This window comes from Cynara cardunculus (assembly GCF_001531365.2).
Source record: "Cynara cardunculus var. scolymus isolate 2C chromosome LG 2, CcrdV1, whole genome shotgun sequence".
NCBI lineage: Eukaryota > Viridiplantae > Streptophyta > Magnoliopsida > Asterales > Asteraceae > Cynara > Cynara cardunculus.
Window position 1 is genome coordinate 34,336,505 of NC_037529.1, and position 22,418 is coordinate 34,358,922.

General features: G+C 36.4%; 1 protein-coding gene across 5 annotated transcripts; it reads left to right on the plus strand.

The window, feature by feature from the left end:
* Positions 1-446: 446 nt before the first annotated feature.
* Positions 447-19,145, plus strand: LOC112507209 (protein argonaute 10). 5 transcript variants are annotated; one of them, XM_025111672.1, is made up of 22 exons: positions 447-760; positions 1,096-1,748; positions 2,100-2,308; positions 2,660-2,809; positions 2,891-3,024; positions 3,147-3,256; positions 3,342-3,448; positions 3,532-3,670; positions 3,762-3,878; positions 4,810-4,917; positions 5,037-5,108; positions 5,526-5,648; positions 6,575-6,734; positions 6,810-6,931; positions 15,912-16,049; positions 16,121-16,263; positions 16,401-16,463; positions 17,457-17,520; positions 17,892-18,027; positions 18,122-18,195; positions 18,524-18,650; positions 18,836-19,145. In XM_025111672.1, the coding sequence occupies exons 2-22, from the start codon at positions 1,263-1,265 to the stop codon at positions 19,012-19,014; spliced, it is 2,961 nt and encodes a 986-aa protein (XP_024967440.1). In that variant the 5' UTR covers positions 447-760; positions 1,096-1,262; the 3' UTR covers positions 19,015-19,145. The 5 variants fall into 5 exon arrangements, with proteins under 5 accessions (XP_024967440.1, XP_024967441.1, XP_024967442.1 ...); XM_025111673.1 differs by having other exon boundaries at positions 1,127-1,748; XM_025111674.1 differs by having other exon boundaries at positions 447-566.
* Positions 19,146-22,418: the final 3,273 nt, after the last annotated feature.

Genomic DNA, 22,418 nt, shown 5'->3' on the forward strand with positions numbered 1-22,418 from the left:
AATTAAAATATAATATAAATAAATAAATAAAACAGAAAATAAAATAAATAATATATATTAATTAAAATTTTCTTTAAATAATAATAAAATAAAAAATAATAATCACAAAAAAAATACAAAATATCATAAAAAACAAATGATTAAAAGCTAGTTAGAGATGACATTATCAAATGATAGGGTTCTATTAACCACCCCCAATTTTTATTGTACGTTTCTGGTGTTATAATCTTAAGTAGGATGACGAAAACGACATAGAAAAATCGGGGAGAGACAAAGCACGCGTCGAAAAATCTGCACAAGTGGCGACTGCCTGCAACTTCGAATTATTCTTGGTTGCTGCCTGATTGCTTTAAATTCTTATGATGGGTTGCATTAACAATACATTCTACTCTCTCTCTCTCTCTCTCTTCCCCCACCCACCATCACTACATCCCCCGAGGCTATGCCACCATCCCTACAAACCCCAAAACACACACAAACAGAAGAAAGAGAATTTGTGGGTTCTGGTCAGGAGAGAGAGAGAGAGAGAGAAAGAGAGTGCCAAAGTGTATAACATAAAGCTAAAGGTGGGGAACCAGACTCTTCTTCAACAAGGCCTTTTGCAGTGGATAAAGAAAACCCAAAAAGCAAATGCATGCGTCTTTATAAGATTTATCTTCTTGATCATCATGATCACTTACTCTTTTTACCCTTTTCAAGATTTAAGTTCTTCAGTTCATCCTTCTCTTCCATGATCACTGATAGCCGGTTGTTTGATTAAGTGAGTACTTCCAAATGGTTTGTTTGTTGCATTCACTTAAATTTGTTTTTTTCTGTGTGTTTTGTTATGTTTTCTCAAATGTTTCCGCTTTGTACTTGCATATGTTAGCTTGAAGTTTGAGTTTTTGTCAGAAGATTCAAGAAATTGCTTTCATTCTTTTTTAGCATTGGTTTTACTCTAATGCTACCCATTATTTTAACTTTCTTATTTTAATTTTTGCAACTTTGTTTGCTGTCTAGATATTTTGTAACGTTTTCTCATCTCCCTAATTCAAACTGATAGCTGCATCGATTTTTTTTATCTGTCTGGATACTTATCACTATTCTTATATGCAGATCCTCTCTCTTTGTTGTTCTTATTTTTCAGTACAAATGGAGCCATTGTATATGGGAGGATAATTAACAGAAATAGAGGAGGTGGGTTGCTTGCAGGAAGCTCTAAGAAAAACTTACAGTGAAGGCTGAAGCTTGAAAAAGAGAGGAAAAAGGACAGGGCGACAAGTATGCCAACGAGGCAAATCAAGGAAGGAGTGGAACAACACCTAGTGATCAAACCAAAACCCAAACCCAAATCAAACTTGCAGAATCAGATAAACCCAGTAGCAGATGTAGTTCAAAAAACCCCCAAAACAGCTCAAAGTGATGAAAATCATCATCATCAGCCACCCAAAACTCGAGGAAGGAGAAGAGGAAGAGGTGGCCGCAAATCCTGTGATCAAGATACTGAAACTGGCATCTTTATGCGTCCCAATTCAAGGCCATGTACAGTTGCCGCTTCCCAGAGGCCTGCAAATCTACTACAGTCCCATTTTAATGAAAGTGACAAAAAAATGTCCAATTTGAATGAATCAGAAATGGGGTTTCCTTCTTCAAGCAAGTCCTTGAGTTTTGCTCCTAGGCCTGGCTATGGTCAAACTGGGACAGTATGTATTGTGAAGGCTAACCATTTCATGACACAGTTACCAGATAAGGACTTGAACCAGTATGATGTAAGCTAGTTTTCTTTGAATACTTTCTGCTGGAGTGTAATTTAATTGCTTTATCTATTTCTTCTTTTTATGATGATATAATTTGATTGCTTTATCTATTTCTTCTTTATGATGATATGATTTTGGGGCCCTTGGCTGACACAACTGGTCTTTGTGACATTATTTTGGCCTTTCCTTGTTTTAAGTAGAAATACTGTAATGTTTGGCTCACTAATAATAGAGTGTTGAATGCACAATTGAAAACAAGTGTACTTTCACTACTGGTTTAAAATTTAAATAGGGGACGAGTGAAACTGATTTATATTATACTGTTGTGCTTTTTAATTGAAAGTTCAATTTAACAACGCACAGGTCAGCATACTTCCTGAAGTAACATCAATAACTTTGAACAGAGCTATCATCGCAGAGCTGGTGAAACGATATAAGGAATCTGACTTGGGGATGAGATTGCCTGCTTATGATGGCAGAAAGTGTTTATTTACTGCTGGTGAACTACCTTTTGTCTGGAAGGAGTTCAGGATCAAACTGGTAGATGAAGAGGATGGAATCGATAGTCCCAAGTAAGAATTCATTTTACTTCTGAGATTCGGATTTGTTACTTGATGCTGCTTTGGTCCATTGTTGCAAAACCATGCACATCAACTCAAACTCTCCCTACAATAATTTGAAAAACATAAACAAAAGTGAACATTTTATAAAAGAAAATCGTAGTCCATCACGATGGTTGGAAGATGATAGACAAAACGACATTCATGATGCGATGTAAGTTTTACACTTATAAACTCACTGGTGTATGATCATAGAGATTATAGTAAGGTCTTTTAGTCACCTTTGGCTGTCTAACCCTTCTCTTTGTAACATGGACATCAAGCCGCTTTGTGTTTTACACGTTTCTTTGAAATTCATTTCAGAAGAGAGAGGGAGTATAAAGTGGTGATCAGATTTGTGGCACGCGTCAATTTGCATCATTTAGGCCAATTTCTAGCCGGTAAGCGTGCGGATGGTCCACAAGAAGCCCTTCAAATTTTAGACATAGTGTTGAGAGAGCTATCAACAAAAAGGTGATATTTTCAGGAGGATGAGGTTTTGCTTGCTGTCTGCCTTTTTGACTTGTTACTTACTTTTTACTGTATTCTCAATAGGTACTGTCCTGTTGGAAGATCCTTCTTTTCTCCTGATATTCGGAAACCACAGCAGCTCGGAGAAGGCCTGGAGTCATGGTGTGGATTCTACCAGAGTATTAGACCTACTCAGATGGGCTTATCTTTAAATATTGGTGAAAATTCTTCTCTACTCAATATTTTAAACAGAGAATCAAGCTGCATGCTTATATTTTTATTTTATTTTATTTTATTATAATAGCAGTATTGATAATACTAGTTAATTTTTATTGTAAAGATATGGCTTCAGCGGCTTTTATTGAGGCTCTCCCAGTAATCGATTTTGTAGCCCAGCTTCTTGGCAAAGATGTGTTATCAAGGCCGTTGTCTGATTCGGACCATGTAAAGGTATTCCCTTTGTTTATTGTTTGGTAATTAAGACTAATAATTCTTACACTTCTTAATATTCATATTATCAAATATTGTATTGTAGATAAAAAAGGCTCTTCGAGGAGTGAAAATTGAAGTGACTCACAGAGGGAATGTACGAAGAAAATATCGGGTTTCTGGATTAACATCACAGCCCACGAGAGAATTAGTGTAAGATTTATTTATTGAAAAATGAACTGTTCTTTGGCTATGCATCTTTTGAAGAGTTCTGATTCACTTTGATTTTAAAACAGATTCCCTGTTGATGACAATGCAAACATGAAGTCCGTTGTTGAGTACTTTCAAGAAATGTATGGCTTCACTATTCAGCTAACTCATCTCCCTTGCCTTCAAGTAGGAAACCAAAGGAAAGCCAACTATTTACCAATGGAGGTCGAGATTGATTGATGCAAGTCTGAATGTTCTTTGTGCTGGTATTCATAAAACCACGCTAAAATTTACTTTTAGTTCCATTGTTGGCCAGGCCTGCAAGATTGTTGAAGGGCAACGGTACACAAAAAGGTTGAATGAGAAACAAATTACTGCTCTGTTGAAAGTTACCTGCCAGAGACCCAAGGATCGTGAAAATGATATTTTGCAGGTATCAATTTTGATTGATCAGTTTTTGCATCATCATGTTTGCCTTTTTGTTTCAAGCAAATGATTGATCTAGTGAAAAATGCAAAAGAAGAAGAAACTAGAGTTTGAAAGATAAAGTGATCTTGGACAAATAGAAGTGCTAAGTATGCTATATCTTGGAATTAATTTTCTATGATATGTGCAAAATTACTAAAGGTCTCGTTTGGTTTGTAGGATTTGGAGGGATTTGGAATTGAATTCCATTCCAATCCCATGTTTGGTTTGAAGGATTTCCTGGATTTGGAATCTGGGGGTTTCATTGAAATCCAACAAACATTTGGTTTTGAAATTCTATGAGGGTTGTTTGTATTTCGTGGGATTTCCTAGGATTTGTGTGTAATGTTTTAAAATATGTTGAAAACATTTGTTGTATAATAATCAATTAACAGAAAGATAGTTTAATTTTTTTTGTAGTTCTTTATAATTTGTTTATAGAAGTATTTATAAGAAATGGAATTCAATTCCATTTCAAATCCTACACACCAAATCCGTCCAATTCCAAATCCAAATCCCTCCGAACCATTCCATCAAACCAAATGCCCCTAACTTATAGGGCGGTTGTGCTGTTGGTTTCTACATTTTCACAACAACAATGGTTCCTTTGCAACAAAAACAAGGTAGGATGTTCGAAAAGTTCATCGCATTTTGTTAAATTTAGTCATTACAAAAGCACTAAATGCCAAGGGTCTTACATATGCTCCACAATGACAAAAACACCTTTAGGTCTGAAGTTTTATTTTAATATTAGCATCTTTTTCATTCTTTAAAGTAGCTTATTATTATTATTATAATTATAATTTGTTACCCTTCCTTTGTTATTCTTTATGCATTGTAAATGTAATGGACTAAGCTTGAGAAATGGAATTTTATTCTTTGTGCTGCTTTGAATACAGACGGTTCAGCAGAATTCATACAACCAAGATCCATATGCAAAGGAATTTGGTATAAGAATTAGTGAAAAGTTAGCATCCATAGAGGCAAGAGTTCTCCCTGCTCCTTGGGTAAGATTGCCCTGTACAATAATATATTTTTGTTTAGGAGGTGCTTGGTTTTTAAGTTTTTTCTTTTCCAGATGAATTGTTGTTTTTCAATTTTCCCTTGATAAAATGCTTATATGCAGCTAAAATATCATGATACCGGGAAGGAAAAGGATTGTTTACCTCAAGTTGGTCAGTGGAACATGATGAACAAGGTACCGTCACTTGTCCACTAAATCCGAGTTCATATATACTTTTACCTCTAATCAAGATAAAGTTAACAATAACCACAAGGGTTATGGCATAGTGGTTGAGGTCTTGGGGATGTGGTGGAATATCTCATTTGCCCAGGGTTCGATTCCAGGCGTACACAACAATTGTGGCCACTGAGTTTATTAGGGCTGATTTCTTCCAGACACAATTTGCCGGGATTAGATGCCTACAAAAAAGGATAAAGTTAAAATCCATACCATAGTGATCATAGCATATCAAAGGCTATTTTAGCAATGATTCAAATTCATGAAATTGGGTCAGTAGCATAACCTTGTATTTAGTAAAGCCTTAATCTTCATGTACATTTGTTTTCCATGCTCATGTTGGAGCTGTTCATTATCTCCTCTTAATTTTCTCAGAAAGTGATTAACGGGATGACCGTTAGCCGGTGGGCTTGCATAAACTTCTCTAGGAGTGTCAAAGAAAGCATTGCTCGTGGATTCTGTAATGAACTGGCTCAAATGTGTCAAGAATCTGGCATGGTATTTCCTTGTCTCATCTACTCTTTGCCTTTTTCTAATAACATTTAACTTAAATAAAAAGAAAATCAAGAATAGCCTTTGATGTTTGAGGTTAAACATATGTTTCAGAGTGTCATTAAGACATAACATTAAGATATCTACTTTGAAGAGGAAAACACTCTACAATACTATGTAGTCACACTTCTAGTCATTAAACTTTCTCAACTCAAGGTTAAAACATGTATCGCGCTTGATGTGATAAAACATATTTTACTAATTGATCCTTTGATATATTTGAACAATCCTTTTAGAAACTTTGAAGGGATAAGTCATTCTGAATTGATTAACAAGACGAAGTATACGAAGATATATAAAATTCACATCTGACCAGATGCTAGCTTGTTGACATATAAAATTTTGTTTGAAGACACAGACATGAAGGATTTGGAGCTGATCCTTTAGCTTGTTATTGTCCACCAAGATATGCCTTCATTTGGGTTCTCCATTTTTCGTTGTTTTCCTTTCTGAGCTTAAAAAATGGAGTTGATTCTACTATGTTGCATGTTAAAAGATCTTAGATTTGATGAAAAAGGGGAAGTGAAGAGAACTTTCTAACTTCCATTCATATAAATATTTTTAGAATCACACTTGATCAAGACTACTAACCTCTCATTTACCTACAAGTTACACATAAACCAATCACTTTGTTAGATAGCTTTAGCCAACTCCTCAACTAATCAAGTGCTAAATATTCCCATCTTTAGAATCTAACTATGTATTAAAAATCTGGAGCCAAATTTGTAGTCTACATCAAACCACATAAGAATTGTTGTAGTGTGAAACTATTTGGTATTAGTCTATAAAAATTGCTTAATAAGCTTGCTTTTGAATTCAAGTATTCTCAAATTACTGCTAGTGGGATTTACATGTGATTATGTGATGTATAGGAATTCAATCCTGATCCGGTGATACCAATTTATTCAACAAAGCCTGAGCATGTTGAGAAAGCATTAAGACATGTCTATCATATGTCAATGAACAAGCTAAAAGGAAATGAACTGGAACTTCTATTAATTATTTTGCCAGATAATAATGGGTCCTTATATGGTACGTATTCATCTATTTGAGTGATTAGTGAATTGAGGATTAATTATGTAATTATGATCTGAATTTTTATTTAAGGTGATATAAAGCGCATCTGTGAAACGGATCTCGGCTTAATCTCTCAATGCTGTCTTACAAAATACGTATTCAAGATTAGCAAGCAATACTTGGCTAATGTGTCCTTGAAGATCAATGTTAAGGTACATAAACATCAAAATTACTTTATTGGTGAGCTAAGCAATGCATTCTTGTAAACTTTTCTCCTTAAGGCAATGGATGTTACCATACACTGTCTTTGAGGTAAACAAACTGTTTTTCAAATTCTAAAATCATCTAATTCTAGCGTATGTTATGAAGTTAACACAATAATCGACATGCTCTCAAATATGTAAAGGACCTTTGTCTTTTCAATCCCATATTTTATTTTTTGAAATCAAAATTTTATTACCGAAAGAGAAACCAGAAAATACAGAACAACCCAAAGAGGCCAAATTTTGCAAGGGGCATAATGTCGAGAAAAACCAAGCAACCAACTACAAAAGACAAAGGCCAAAGAAAAAAACAAAATGAAAGGGAAGACCCAACCCAAACCCAAGAACAAGACAACCCTTTAATTATATGCGAACACGCGCCACTCCTACTACGAAGGCTTCCTGCTCTTAGCCCTGTTTGAGATCCAAAGATAGGAGGCCGACTGGATTTCGAAAAGCAGCTTACTTAAATCGATCCAATCATCCCTTTCAAAAACCAAAGAATTTATCTTCCTCCACATGATGAACGAGGAAAGACCAAATGATTGCTTCCTTCGCTGAAGCTAAAGCATACACACCACCGCTGCTACCAATATCCGAAATCAGCTCCTCGATTGATCTTCTTGACCGAAAATTCCCACCACACCAGGTAGAGATTTTTCTCATAACCGAACACTAATCGGGCAATCCATAAAGTAGTAATTAATAGATTCCACATCACTGTTGCATTTAGGGCAATGCCTAGAGTCTAAATCAAAGCCTCTATCGTGCAACACTTCCCTCATATGGAATCCCTCCCTTATACAACCTACGAACGAAGATGTTGACTTTCTTTGGCACCAGAGAACACCAACGGGTATTTCCAACACCATTGTGAGACACCAGCAACCTATTATCTATCAATTCCCTCAACTTTTTCACAGTAAAAACCCCAATTACATCCAAATCCCATACCCACTTATCAATCCCATCAGGATTAATTGAGATAGGTTGCAACAACTGCAAAAGATCCTCAAACTCACGATTGGCTCTACCCCTAAGGCATCTATCCCAACTCCACGGCCAACCTTCTACCCCAGCTGAACCAATTTTATCTCGTAGCTAGGCATGGAAACAGGACAGGGATGGGGCGGGTTTTGTAATTAGGGATGGTGATTCACCCTGACCCGGTGGGGAACCCGTTTCACCCGACCCGAAAGGGGATTCCCTGCTAAAATGGGTCCCGGGGCCGGGGATCCCCGGTAGAATCAAACTAAAAGATATTATTTTTGGGGTTTGACCAGGGATTGATAGAGGTTTGACCGGGGCAATTGCTCAGGATACCCTTTTTTAGTTTCTAGGGTCTATTTCTTAGTTCGAACCCGCAACATCCGCCTTGATAGGGCGGTGCTCTTGCCTATTGAACTACAATCTCGTCCTGGGCCATCGCACGGAAAACTAGAAAAAGTGAAAAAAAAATCAATTTTTCCCCTCCTCAAGAGTATAATATACTATCTCCCAACCGCTTCAGAGAGACAATCGGGATGTTAACCCCGGTACTCGCCGGGGACCGGGGGATGTTACTTCAAACCGGGCCTGGGTCGGGGATTACAAAACCCACCCCATCCCCGCCCTGTTGCCATGCCTATTTGTAATCTCCGACCCCGACCCTGTTTTTTAGTAATAGCCCCCGGTCCCCCAGGGGTACGGGGATTAACATCCCATCCCCTATCTAACCCCATGAAAAATATCCGTTAGTTTGAGTCTACCTAAGATCCCCGGCCCCGGTTTGAGTAACATTCCCCTACCCCGACCACATCCCAGGTTTGAGTCTACCGAGGATCCCCGGCCCTGTGACCCGTTTTAGAGGGTAATCCTCGTCCCCGTTCGGGTTGGGTGAGCCAGGTTCCCCAGGTCGGGGCAAATCATCATCCTTACCCGCAACTTCGCCTTTTTTACCCTTTCTAAAGCCCATAAGCGAGGAAATCTATCTTTTAATCTACCATCCTCCAACAGTTGATGCTACAAAAAATCGATATCTGCCCCATCACCAATACTTCTACTACATGAATCCTAGAAAGGTAAACCTAGGTCCTCTATTTCTCTTATCATCTTAATCACTCCTCCCCAAGCGCCCCTAAGCATGCCCTTGTTATCTCTACCACTAAGCCACCATCTTTGCCGTGAACGCTCGAAATAGTTCTATGCCACAACACTCCACCCTCCATTTTAAATCTCCAAAGCCATTTCTGCTGCAAAGCCTAATTAAATGCTCGAACACTTCCCACCCCTAGCCGCCCTAATTGAGTATTACAAATTACACTATCCCACTGAACCCAAGAAGGATAAAGTGACATGTTATCCCCACCCAAAAGAATTTCCTTCTTAATCTCTCAAAGGGCTCGCACAACACCTATCAAGGCACGGTACAAGGAGAAGAAATACAATAGTAGACTGTTCAGCACGAATCGAAATAATTTTTCCAATCCAACCATCTAGCCTTCATTTTAGTTTCTGGATAATCGACTGCCTAGATGCTTCTCGAACCATTGAGGCTCCAACAGGGAGGGGAGGCCTAAATACGTGAAAGGAAGAGATCCCGAGTCGCAATTTGTAATTGTCGTCGCCTCTTCTATAGATTCATTATCCACCCAAATCCCATACAACTTGTTTTCGATAGGCTTATTTTAAGACCTGACGCTGATTGAAAGCGAAGGAGTAAAGCTTTTAGGTTTTTCAGGTTTGGCGGATCCCAATTTCCAAAGAAGAGAGCATCATCAACGAATTGTAGATGAGAAACTTCAACTTTGTCTCGATCCACCTTCAAACCTTCAAAGTGCCCCTTGCACTTTGCTTCTTCCATAACAGTATTCATTCCTTCCATCGCAATAAGGAAAAGGAAAGGAGATAAGGGATCACCTTGGCCAACTCCTCATTCGAGGTTGAACTCTCCCATAGGAGAACCATTGACCAAAATAGAGACGGATGTCGATGAAAGGCAAGCGCTGATCCACTTAAACCATCGGTTCCCAAACCCCATTGGAGCATCAAATCTTCAAAAACTTCCAATTGACACAATCGAAAGCTTTCTCAAAATCAGCTTTAAAGAGAGAAGTTTTATGACTAGCCTTTTTGATGAAAGTAACCAAAAGCATCTGCGACTAGAATGTTGTCTGCGATACTTCTTCCTTCAATAAAAGTCGTTTGAGTGTCGTTTATTACCTCACTTATTACTGCTTTCAGCCTTTTCGCCAAAGTTTTTGCAATAATCTTGTAAAGAGCCCCTATTAAGCTGATGGGACGAAACTCGCTAAAGAAAATAGGATTACTATTGAGAACTAGCATAAAAAACGAAGAATTGCAGCCTTTGTTTAACCTCCCTTTATGTAACGCCCCAAATCCTACTTCGGGTGTCGTTACCTTCTTAAGATACTACCAGGTCTTGTATATGAATTGGAAATTTAACTTTATTTATAAAACTTAGCTTATGATTACAACAAAGTTCAAATACTAGCGGAAACATAACTCAAGAGCTTATAATACAACAAAATTTTGCTATTGGTTAGAACAATACTTCTTCATGCTCTCCTTAACTCCTTCCTTGAGATACATACTTGAGATACGTAAGCTAAAAGCTTAGCGAGTAGTTATGGTTTCATGAATAAACAATTTCCATAGTATTTAACACTTCTTTTTTGAAGTATATAATATTTATATACGGCAAATGCAACAAATAAACTCATACACCCCCTCACCTTTGGTGAGGTTTGAACCCTTTACCTCCTAGGAGGCCAAGGACTACGATACCGCTAGTTATAACAAATAACCTTTGGTTAGTTCTTAACACTTTGTGAATAATAATTCACTAAAAATCTTTATCATGCATAAAAAAACTCTTTTGAGATCTCACTTGCGACATGTAAGTATGTCATTCTTGCCTTGAGGTTTGCTAACCCCGTGGTCCATAAAGGCTTCCCCACAAGGTTCGTCTACAAGACCTCCCTTGTAAATTATGGTCATACATAACATGCAAAGACTTTCATGCCTAGTGTGTAAAACACATACTTATATCATAACATGTCATCATGCATATCTTGAATATATAAATGTATCAACATTTTCATGTAAGGCAAACATGCCAAAACATCTTATAATGCACAAAATACTCTTATGTAGCATGTATGAATCTCGTAAATCTCACAAGGTACTCACTTTGATTATACCTAGCTTTTTCTTTGATTCCTTACTTCAAGCTTGATAATGTATAGAGAGAGATTTCTTATTTTGATATGGAATTAATAGTAACACTTCAACCACTATTTATTGGTGAATCCATTGCATTAACTACTTGTTCTTCTTGCTCTAAAAATTGTTATGAGAGTTTTAACATCCAATATTTAGGATAAGAGAATCTTGACACATTATGCTTCTAGCAAGAGAATCTTGACACATTATGCTTCTAGCATTTCATTCTCATGCTTGTCATCAATAGCTTGCCAACACATACTTCTAACCCTTACGTCTCATCACTTTAGGTTTGATTTCTCATGCTTTGCCTTGTAGCTACTTTGCATTAAAAATATAATGATTTTATAAATGCTACAGCTGCTGGAACCTTTTGAGTACTTCATTTGATCATAATACTTGTATTTAAGGCTTAAAAAACATTGAAATCTAACAAATATAGAACTAGGATGTTACACCCAGAACCAATTAAAAACATTCATCACATCAGCTTTTATCATGTCCAAGTCTCCTTTAAAAACTTGAAACTAATGCCGTCCGGACCCGGAGCTTTGGATCATCTGCAATTCTTAATCACCGACCAAACTTCAGACTCCGAGAAAGGGACTTCAAGTGCTCCGGCTAAGTCACTAGACAACCTTTTGAATTTGGAACTGATAAACCTTGGTCTAAGATTGTCCTCCGTGTCCCCATTGAATTTGCAGCTGAAAAAATTGAGGGCCTCTTCTTTTATTTTTCTAGGATCTTTAATCCAAACCCCATTACACATTACACCAGCTATAGAGTTTTTTGAGATTCTTCTCTTGAATAACGAGTGTAAAAAAGCCTTGTTTTCGTCACCTTCCACAGTCCCGCTGAACACGGACTTTTGCTGCAACATAAGAGTGTGCTTCCTCTCCAAATCCAACCATAGCATCCTAGCCCTATTCCTTTCTTCAAGCTTCCCATCCGACAAGTCAGATTGATAGGCAGCTAACTCGAGCTCATTAGCTTTGCTCTTGAAAGCCTCGATGTCAGAATTAAGTTTCCGAATTTTGATCTGCTCCACTCTTTGATTTCAAGTTTGACTCTCTTAAGTTTGTCTTTAAATACCTTACCGGGATCTGAAGAGTGGATCACTGAACAACACGAATTAGCTACCAACTCTTTTAGGCTGGCATCCTCTCACCAAACACTAAAAAACCTGAAAGGTTTTGCTCCTAAGTCTCTATTTGAAGGATTTAGAATAATTGGACAATGATCAAAGAGTTTCCTCTCTAAACCTACCACAGATAGCTCCGACCACAAGGAATCGAACTTGTCCCCGACTCTAGTAAAGGGCCTTCTACCCATTGGAACCTCGATTAGACCCGCATCCTTAATAAAATTATTGAAATGGTCTGCTGCCTTTTGATTAAAAATACAGTTCTTCTCTAACTTCACTGAAATCTCCAAAGGTGCACCAGGCCACATCTAAAGAGAAAATGAGACCAGATAAGGCTTCCCATAAGATTGATTTTTTTCTCATGTCATGAGGGCCATAAACATCGATGAATCCCACCCTAACATCTCCTTTCTTCCATTTTCCGACCACACCTAGAAAACCTTCACCAACGAACGCTCTATTGCTAGTAAACTTCGATTTATCCCAGACCAAAAGAATACCCCCGGAAGCCCCATCTACAGATAACCTAGAGAATTCAAAATCATCACATAACTAGAATTGGTCATCGAGGGTCTGGAATTTTGATTCTTGAATCCCACTGTTTGCCACACAAAGATCTTTGATCCAATTAACTTTACGTGGGTTATTCAACCCTCTGGCATTAATCGATAATATCTTGGTTAGACATGGAAAGAAAACTACCCAGCTCTCAGCAGAACCACCTAAAAAAGTTGGCTGCTACCACGATTGTCCCCGTTCCAAAACAAACCTACCTTGGCTCCCACCTTCCTCACATCAGTTGACTGCAAGGATTCCTCCTAGAATGAGAGGTTCTTTGAAGTCTTGCTTCCAGTTTTTCCAGATTGAGAGGTCTGCTTGGAGCGCGATTGAGATGGTCTCCCTTTCTTTCGAGAATAATCCATCATCTTCATCCCACCAAACCTCATCGATTCATGAAGGAAAGAACTCCTCTTGACTCTTGGTTTCAGACTATACACGAAATGACATCCAGGAGTATATTTAATAATTTTTTCTGGATCGATCTTTGAAGGACTGAGCTGACTTTAGAATTGTCAAGGAGACGATTAAATGGCAAAAATGGGCTCACTATCTTTTTTGGACAGAAATGCCTATTTACCTCCATGGGCCTGTTATGAGTTATCTAAGGCTTGCTGATGGCAGGATAGATAGAGGGCCCAAAAATCCATTTAAAATTTGAACAAGAAATGAGCCCTTGACTACGGTTTCCTTCGACCCTTCACCTTCACCTTCACCTCTTCCAAAAAGACCCTACAATTTCAACCTCCACCTCTGCTTTCCTTCCACATGTTGCCATCACTAGAGCCACTATTCCACGTGCCGCCCACCACCGTCTCCAGGCCTTCATCGTCGCCATCATCCTCATCCTTAGATACATCAATCCCGTCATCCGTGTCCACTTATCTGCTTCGATGTCAACCAACCATAAGATCTTTAACAGACGAGACCCGATCCTGAGGAATATCGATGTCAAACTTGGAGTTATCCCATTCTTCAACACCAACTGAGAAGTGGAACCCATCGACAACAATTGGCAACCTAGAGCTGAGATTGTTTGTCAAGACCTCCAATTTGCATATGCTGCCAACATTTTTAGCATAAGCAGAACCGTTACAAAATAGCAATCTACCCTCATAAATGTTTTTATTATAGTCCAATATACTTTTAAACTAAATTAGAACATTGTATTTTGAAAAAATTATCCATTATAACATTGTGTAATCTTTTGTCCATATACTATAGAGATGTGATTTTCTTATTACAACATTGTACTTTTAAAATTATTTTATTATAACATCTATTAGTTCTTATTAATTAATATACTTTCAATTTTAATATTTAGATATTTTACATGCTATTTAATAAATATATTAAATGAATTAAAACATTCTAAATTATTCATTAATATATTAATATTAATAAAACTACTAGAAGATAACTTATCTTGCTAATATTTTAAAAAAAATTTGTGTTTTTTGAAAAAGAAAATAAGAATTGTATCTTTTTTACCAAAAAAATATTATCTTTTAAAGAATATATTATATTTGTTCAAAAACTTTTACTTGACGTACAAATATATTAAATTAATTAGATTTTTTTGAAGTATTTATTAATATAAAAATATTAAAAAATTGTAGAACACAATTTATATCGTTAACATTTTAGAGAAAATTTTAAAAGATATGTATTTTTTTGAACAACATAAAATAAGAAGTGTTACCTTTTTTACAAACAAAATATTTCTCGGAAATAATGTACATATTTATTTGAGAAATATTTTACTCTAAAATATTTAATTTGCATGCAACTTAATAAGAAAAAGTCAAAATTAAATGTTTTTTTATATCATAGCAATGAAAAATGAAAATCACTAGTAATAATTTGAAATAGATATTAATTTTTATTTTAATTAAGTCATCAAAATGATGTGTTATCTATATCATGTCATTAAAGCCACAAACAAAAAAAAGTCAAGGGGTTAACCGGTTTAAAAGGTAACAGATTACCTATTGCTATTACGAGTAGATTTTTTAAAGTGCGATTTCTTAATAAAAAATAATTTGAAAGTACATTGTTCTTATAAAGAAAAACAAAAGTAGAAAGCTATAATAAGAAAATTTATGAAAGCAAGTTGCTATTTCATGCATTTAACCCTTCTTTTTCTCTTTAAGATTTTGTCCGAACTCACTCCCTTCTTTGCCTCATTCTTTTCCACTCTAGAAGTGTTTTCCCCCATACCTTTGGCCACTTGAACATATGATCTTCCATCTCTGAATCCTTGGAAAGAAGAGCAACCCAACCTTCTGTCTTTTCATCCTTCCTTCTTCATTTCTTTCGATAGGCCATTCGATCTATTATGTGCTAAGAGAACTCTCATCTTGTGACCCCCAATCCAGATAGTATTTGAACTTCTGAATAGAGCCCATACTTAACCTGCAAAGCCAAATTCTTCTCTTTTCAATCTTTTATTGGCGATGTAAATATCCACCAAGTTACCTTCCACAGATGACTTGCATTCCAACCTTTTGGGAAGTTGAAGAACATAAACGAAACCGTTCCTCTTGGAAGAGACCTGCCAACCTCTGCACAAGTGTTACAAACGAGATATCGATTTTTCTTGAATCATGTCCAATCGAGAATTGCCCCTAGACTCTCTCTCCCACTCTCTATCTCGCTAACTCACTCACTCTCTCTCGTTCTCACTCTTTGAGAAAATGCAAAAATAATCCGTAGTTTGCAAGAAAGAAAGATTTCAGACAAAGAGTCCCAAGTATGACAGTCGTTTTTTGTATTTGTATTTCTACAAAGAAAAATGGCTGTTTGTTCAAACTATTATGCTTTTTATGGCATGTTCACAAGTGGTTCGTGTACAATGAAAAGCCTTGTGTTTATGGTTGAAACGGTCAATCACTCCAGCATTGCATCATCTTTGTTTGAGCATAAGAGTTAAACCTTAAAAAGTGTATCCATCTATCAACCATTTTTGTAGACATATCTGACTAGTAGTGAACTGTGGTCCAGATGGGTGGTAGAAACACTGTTCTTTTGGATGCTATAAGTTGCAGAATACCATTAGTGAGTGACATACCGACTATTATATTTGGAGCAGATGTCACTCACCCAGAAAACGGAGAAGACTCAAGCCCCTCGATAGCTGCCGTATGATTCATGAACCTTCTCTTGCACCACAATTGAGTTTGAATTCTTAAAGCCGTCTGATTCCACTGTAGGTAGTAGCTTCTCAAGATTGGCCTGAAGTCACAAAATATGCCGGATTGGTTTGCGCTCAAGCTCATAGACAGGAGCTTATTCAAGACTTGTACAAAACTTGGCAAGATCCTGTTCGTGGAACTGTCAGTGGCGGCATGATCAGGTATTAGGACATTTTTGTGCTAAAAAGTTCTCACTTGCCTATATAGTTTTCAGTTTCCACCAGTTGTTAGGCGTTAGTTAATTGTTGTATTATGTTTTAACTTTGAATTATAAAAATGTCTTATGCTGTTTAAGCAGGGATCTTCTGGTTTCCTTCCGAAAGGCAACTGGGCAGAAGCCGCTAAGGATCATATTTTACAGGTAAAGAAAGTTGTCTCTGTATTCATTGACCATTGAGATACACTCTGTGATCATTCCGTCCAAAAATTCACAAATAAATAAGAAAATGATTGCTATCCCTCAGTTCTCCAAAAACAAGATTGCCATGTTTGACTTTCATGGTGATATGGAGTCTTCTTTTTTGTTGAGAATTGCTTGGACTATTCATGATTCGTAGAAAAGATTGATAACTACATTATGGGCCCGTTTACAACACAAAAATGGGTAAGTGCTAACTGGGTAAGAGTTACCATTCTCGGTTAGCAAAATGGCATTATAAGATTGTTGGGAAAGACTCTCATCTAAGAGTGGGTAAGCATCTCTTAGCCGGTAAGACGCAATAAGTGTTCAGTTACCCGGTAAGAGGCGGTAAATGTTTAGTAAACGGCCCCTAACTTGGTATAATATACCAACTACATAAATTTGTGGAGTTGCAAATAGAAGGGATTGATATGAACTTTGAAAGCGGCAACATGTAGCTCAATTATGGCGACCTATGAAAGATTTCAGGAGAACCTTACCCATTCTGAATGACTTATCGTGTTACTTGAAAACTATCTACTTTCTCAAGGCATTAACTTGTGGATTTATTTAGGAGAATAACCTTCTAACAGATTTTTTCTAAATGCGCGATGTTTTGAGGCATTCCTAAATCGCTCGTAAAGTCGTGCATGTAAAAATAATCTGTCAGAAGATTATTCTCCTAGATAACCAAAAGAATTCTAGTTTCTGAAGCTGGAAAATTAGATGACTATGTTCCTCTCCCAGATTTTCGTTTTTACTTGTCAACGGCTAAAATCAGCTATTCTCTCCAAAGAACCATCCAACTTATGGGTTTATGCTTTAGGAAATCATTGTTGCTGTGTATGCACCTCCCAATTTCTGTATACACAGTTACCACTCCAAATTTGGACTTTCTTGGTTGGACTCGTGTTTATGTCCTCTGAATCACATACCTTCTGATGTGTTGAACAGGGATGGTGTGAGTGAAGGACAATTTTATCAAGTCTTACTCTATGAATTAGATGCTATTCGTAAGGTTGGTGTTTATTCTTTGTGCGAAATAATGCACCAAAATGTAACAAGGTTTGGTTTAGTTTCAATTTAGTGTAATGAACAATTTTCTCTCAAGCGATGTTACAAACTTTTGAAATTTCCCTTTTTGATCGCTGATCTTGTAACCTTTGATGATGTGGATACTCGTTTACAAAATGTTTACCGGCTAAGTGGACGATGAACTTGACATCATATGTTCAAGATAGGCAAAAGAATAAGAAATTTTGAAACTTCGTTAGAGAAAAAAATTTCATTGTTACACTAAATAGAAACAAACACAAAGTTCACTGCATATAGATGCATTTTATCCTTACTTTCTAGAAGTGCCAATATTCTTTCCTGGTCCTATTACAGGCTTGTGCATCTTTAGAACCAAATTATCAACCACCCGTCACTTTTGTTGTCGTTCAAAAACGTCATCATACACGATTGTTTGCAAACAATCATAGGGTTCGGAACACCACAGACAAGAGTGGAAATATTTTGCCAGGTGACTACAGCATCATATACTCGATATCCAAGTAAATTTGAGAATATTCAAACATCCTCTTACTCTTTTTCCTTGTTATTTTTTGTATCTTCAGGTACCGTTGTCGATACCAAAATCTGTCATCCGACGGAATTTGATTTTTATCTTTGCAGCCATGCTGGTATTCAGGTCAAATGCTTAGCCCATTTCTTTTATTATCTAATGATTAAACGTTTGAAATGTTGTACTTGTTGCAAATAAACCATACTTGTTGCAAAAATGCAAGGGATTTAGACAAAAACTACTGGGTACAACGATTCTTTTACTTTTTGCATCTGCATTTACAAATTTAATCTTTCCTTGGTCTCCATGAAAACAACCGGGGTAGGCATCTCACTCCCAAACCCTACCTCTATGTTGGGTTTACGATATACTGGGTTTGTTTGGTTTATCTAGAACCGCTTCTTGTTAAAGAGTGGTCATTTATTTTTCTGACTATTGAATGCATGGCACTCAGGGGACGAGTCGACCTGCTCATTACCATGTTCTGTGGGACGAGAACAATTTCACCGCTGATGGAATTCAATCATTGACAAACAATCTCTGTTATACATATGCAAGGTGTACACGTTCAGTATCTGTTGGTATGTTCTTCTTAACTAAAAACCATAAGCTCAATCAGTGTATAATAACCCCTAGACACATCATCGCTTTTTTTTAGAGAGAGAATAAAAAAAAGATGAATTATAATAAGAGTAATGATGTATCGAAAGTTGATTTGAGAAAATGTAGTTTTGGAGGGAGGTGATTTATGACTATGTTGATGCAGTTCCACCAGCATATTATGCCCATTTAGCTGCTTTTCGGGCAAGGTTTTACGTGGAACCAGAAGTGCAGGAAAATGGTAGCCTTGTTGGTCAAGGAACAAAGGGAAGTCGCGAGTCTGGTGGTGTACGACCGTTGCCTGCCCTCAAGGACAATGTTAAAAGAGTAATGTTTTATTGTTAAGAAAGATTCGTTTGTATTAATTTTAGGATAGTTTGGTGTAGGAAAAGAAAAGGAAAAAAAAGCATCATCGCTTGTATCATATGGATATGGCATTTTGAACACCTTTTCGTTGTACTAAGGTCATTCTGGTCAAGTTCTTGATGGTAGGACTGCACTGCACATGAGTTGGGTTGGCTGGTTTAGGGTATTTGAACGATCCAACCCAATGTTTGCGGTTTGAAAAATCTTATCTTACCTCAGCAAAAGTACAACCTAACCCAACCCTCACTATGTTGGTTGTGTTGAAAATTTTAATGCATCATTTTACAATCTAGCTTAGCTTTTATGTTTAAATGAAGTAAAATCAAAATGATAACAAATAAAAAAGACTAACAAACTCAAAAAAGATTAAAGGTTCATGTAAATAAGAAAGTAAAATTACGGTTTAAATTGTAATATAATTTTAAATATAGCTATATGGATTGGTCTAATGTCTAATGTATATATGTTAATTAAAGATTTAAGAATAAAATTGAATCCTTAGCATAGAAAGGCATTGGATTGGGTTGGGTTTAAATGACTCGAACTCAATTCCAACCTAATAGATGTGTGTTGATCTGTTAAAACTAAGATTATTTACAGAATCATTCAAACAAATAAGAAATACAAGAATGCAGTTTACAAGATTTAGATTTAGAGTAAATCAAAAGATTATACAACTGAAACCATAAGAAACAAAGAATAGAGAGCTTAACAAGAGCTAAGAAACAAAGAATAGAGAGCTTAACAAGAGCTTATAGAACAATTTGCAAATGAGAAAATGAGAGAATGAGCGGGATGCCAAAGAGTTAACGAATTTATTTATCATTTAGTTTTTAACAACTTTACCCCTTGAAGAATGTAGAAACTTGCTCCACTACTCTTTAGCTTTTCCCAAAAGTGAGGCATGATCTTCCTTCTTTCCAAACAACTTTACTTTTCATAAATGACATAATCTACCTTGATCTGTTAACCTATTATCAATTAAGAACAAAAAAGGTTAAGTTAGTCAAGACTGGAAACATATATATATTTCAACACTCATCCTCAATCTTGACCTTTAAACAGATCAATCATTCTTAATTTTGAACACAAATAATTGTGATGATTTATACCAAGGGCTTTTGTTAAAATATCAGCAATTTGTTTAGAAGAGGGAACTTTCACAACTTTTAAAACGCCTTTGTTAATTTTTTCACAAATATAATGAATATATATCTCAATATATTTAGTACGTTTGTGAAAAACAGGATTATTAGCAATTTGGATTGCTGATTTATTATCATAAAACAAATTAACAGGAAGAAGTTCTTTTACTTCAAGATCTGCTAGGATTTTAAGCACCCGGACAATTTCACAAGAGACTGATGTCATTGCTCTATATTCAAATTCTGTGGATGAGCAAGAAACAATATTTTGTTTCTTGTTTTTCCACGATATTAAAGAATTTCCAAGAAATAAATTGAAACCAGTAACTGAGCGCTTGGTAGAAAGACACTTATCCCAGTCAGCATCTACAAAGGCACTTTAATTAAAATTTTATGACCTTGTTAAGCTAACTCCTTTTTCGGGAGAAAGTTTGAGATATCTGAGAATTCTAAGAGCAAGATTTAAATGTGATTGTTTTGGAGCATGCATAATTTGACTCAGACAATGAACAACAAATGCTATATCGGGTCTAGTTGCAAGCAGATAAATCAATCTACCAATTAAAACTTTGATAACCTGAACAATCTATTAATAAAGAATCCTTTGAGTTATTAGAAGCATTTATAACCAAATTTACATCCATAGGAGTATTTGAAGGTTTGCATCCCAAGTATCTAAAATCATTTAATAACTCTAGGCAGTATTTTCTTTGAGACATGCAAATCCTGTTAAACCCCATAACTCATGATGTAAAAAGTAATGAAAAGCAACAAGTGATGAAGAACCAAAAGACCAATGAAGACATCAAGGCAGAAACGACTAAGTCTGGAATTCAACCAGAGGATCGATGGACAGTTAAACCAGAGGACCGATGGACAGTCCAAGGATGCGATGGAAAGAGCATTCTCATCGACCCTCTGGTCAATCAACACTTTGAAGATTTTCCAGCAAGTCATACAAGCATGCGATGGAGATTTAAATATAAGGATAAGATCATCATATCATGAATGACAGCTGGAGATGACAAGTCAACAGCTGGAATTCGGGTTTATCTTAATATTAGTGTTTATCCATATAGAAGATAATCCTTATCTGTTAAATAGAAGATTTGCTAGAAAGTAGCATTAGATAGTTATCTTCTTGTTAGCTTATTAGTATAAATAGGTAGTCAGATCTATTGTAAAAATATGGTTTTTATGCATTTATGAGTTTATAAAGTAAAACCTTTGAAGCTCAAGTTTGTTCTTAAATATTCTTATTTTTATTATTGAGTCTTCATAACTTTCTTCATAAAATCACTATAATTTGGTTATTTATAACTAGATTATTAGTGTTATTTAGAGATCTGTGATCAACAATTGGTATCAGAGCCTCTTGATTGATTTCCCAATCAAAACGATAATTCAAAAATCTCTCAATTTTTGATATTCTTTCTCTTCAAAAATTACCTCTTCTTCTTCAACATTCTCAATGGCCAACTGGAATTCTGCTTACAATGTTGGCTCCCTCACAAAGSCCMYAACTCTTCAACGAGAGGAATATCCTCAATGGAAAATCAGAATGGTGAATTTTCTGGAAGGAATGGATAGGAATCTCCTGCGATCTATCCAGGAGGGTCCCTACATTCCACAAACTCTAGTCCCAAGAGTACCAGGAACAAACAACACAGCTGAAATTCCAGCCTACTACATGTCTAAAGATGAAAGGAACTGGGATGAAGATGATAGAGAAAGAGTCGAAACTGACAAAAAGGCCAAAAGATTGATAATCATGGCGCTACCCAATGAAATCTTCCAATCCCTCGATACATGTTCCACAACCAAGGAACTATGGGATGAACTGGCAAGCCAACTGGAAGGAGGAGCAAATACAAAGAAAAATCGTAGAGCACAATGCCTCAACGAATATACAAATTTCAAAGCCCTCCCTGATGAACCAATACAAAAGACTTATGATCGCTTCAACACATTGATAAATCAATGTCGTAGAAACGATATCATCAGAACAAAGGAAGAAAACAACGTTTTATTCCTAAAGAGTCTAGACGATGAATGGACTCAACTATCTATGTCCCTACAAGTAAACCAGGACCTAGATGGCTGGTCTCTTCATGACCTGTATGGAACTCTTGTAGCACAAGAGAGCGACATTATGAAGAAAAAGGTATCCATTGGTGGACCCCTTGCTCTTGCTGCCGATGAAAAAGAAAAATCAAGGACTCCCGCCAAAGAACATAA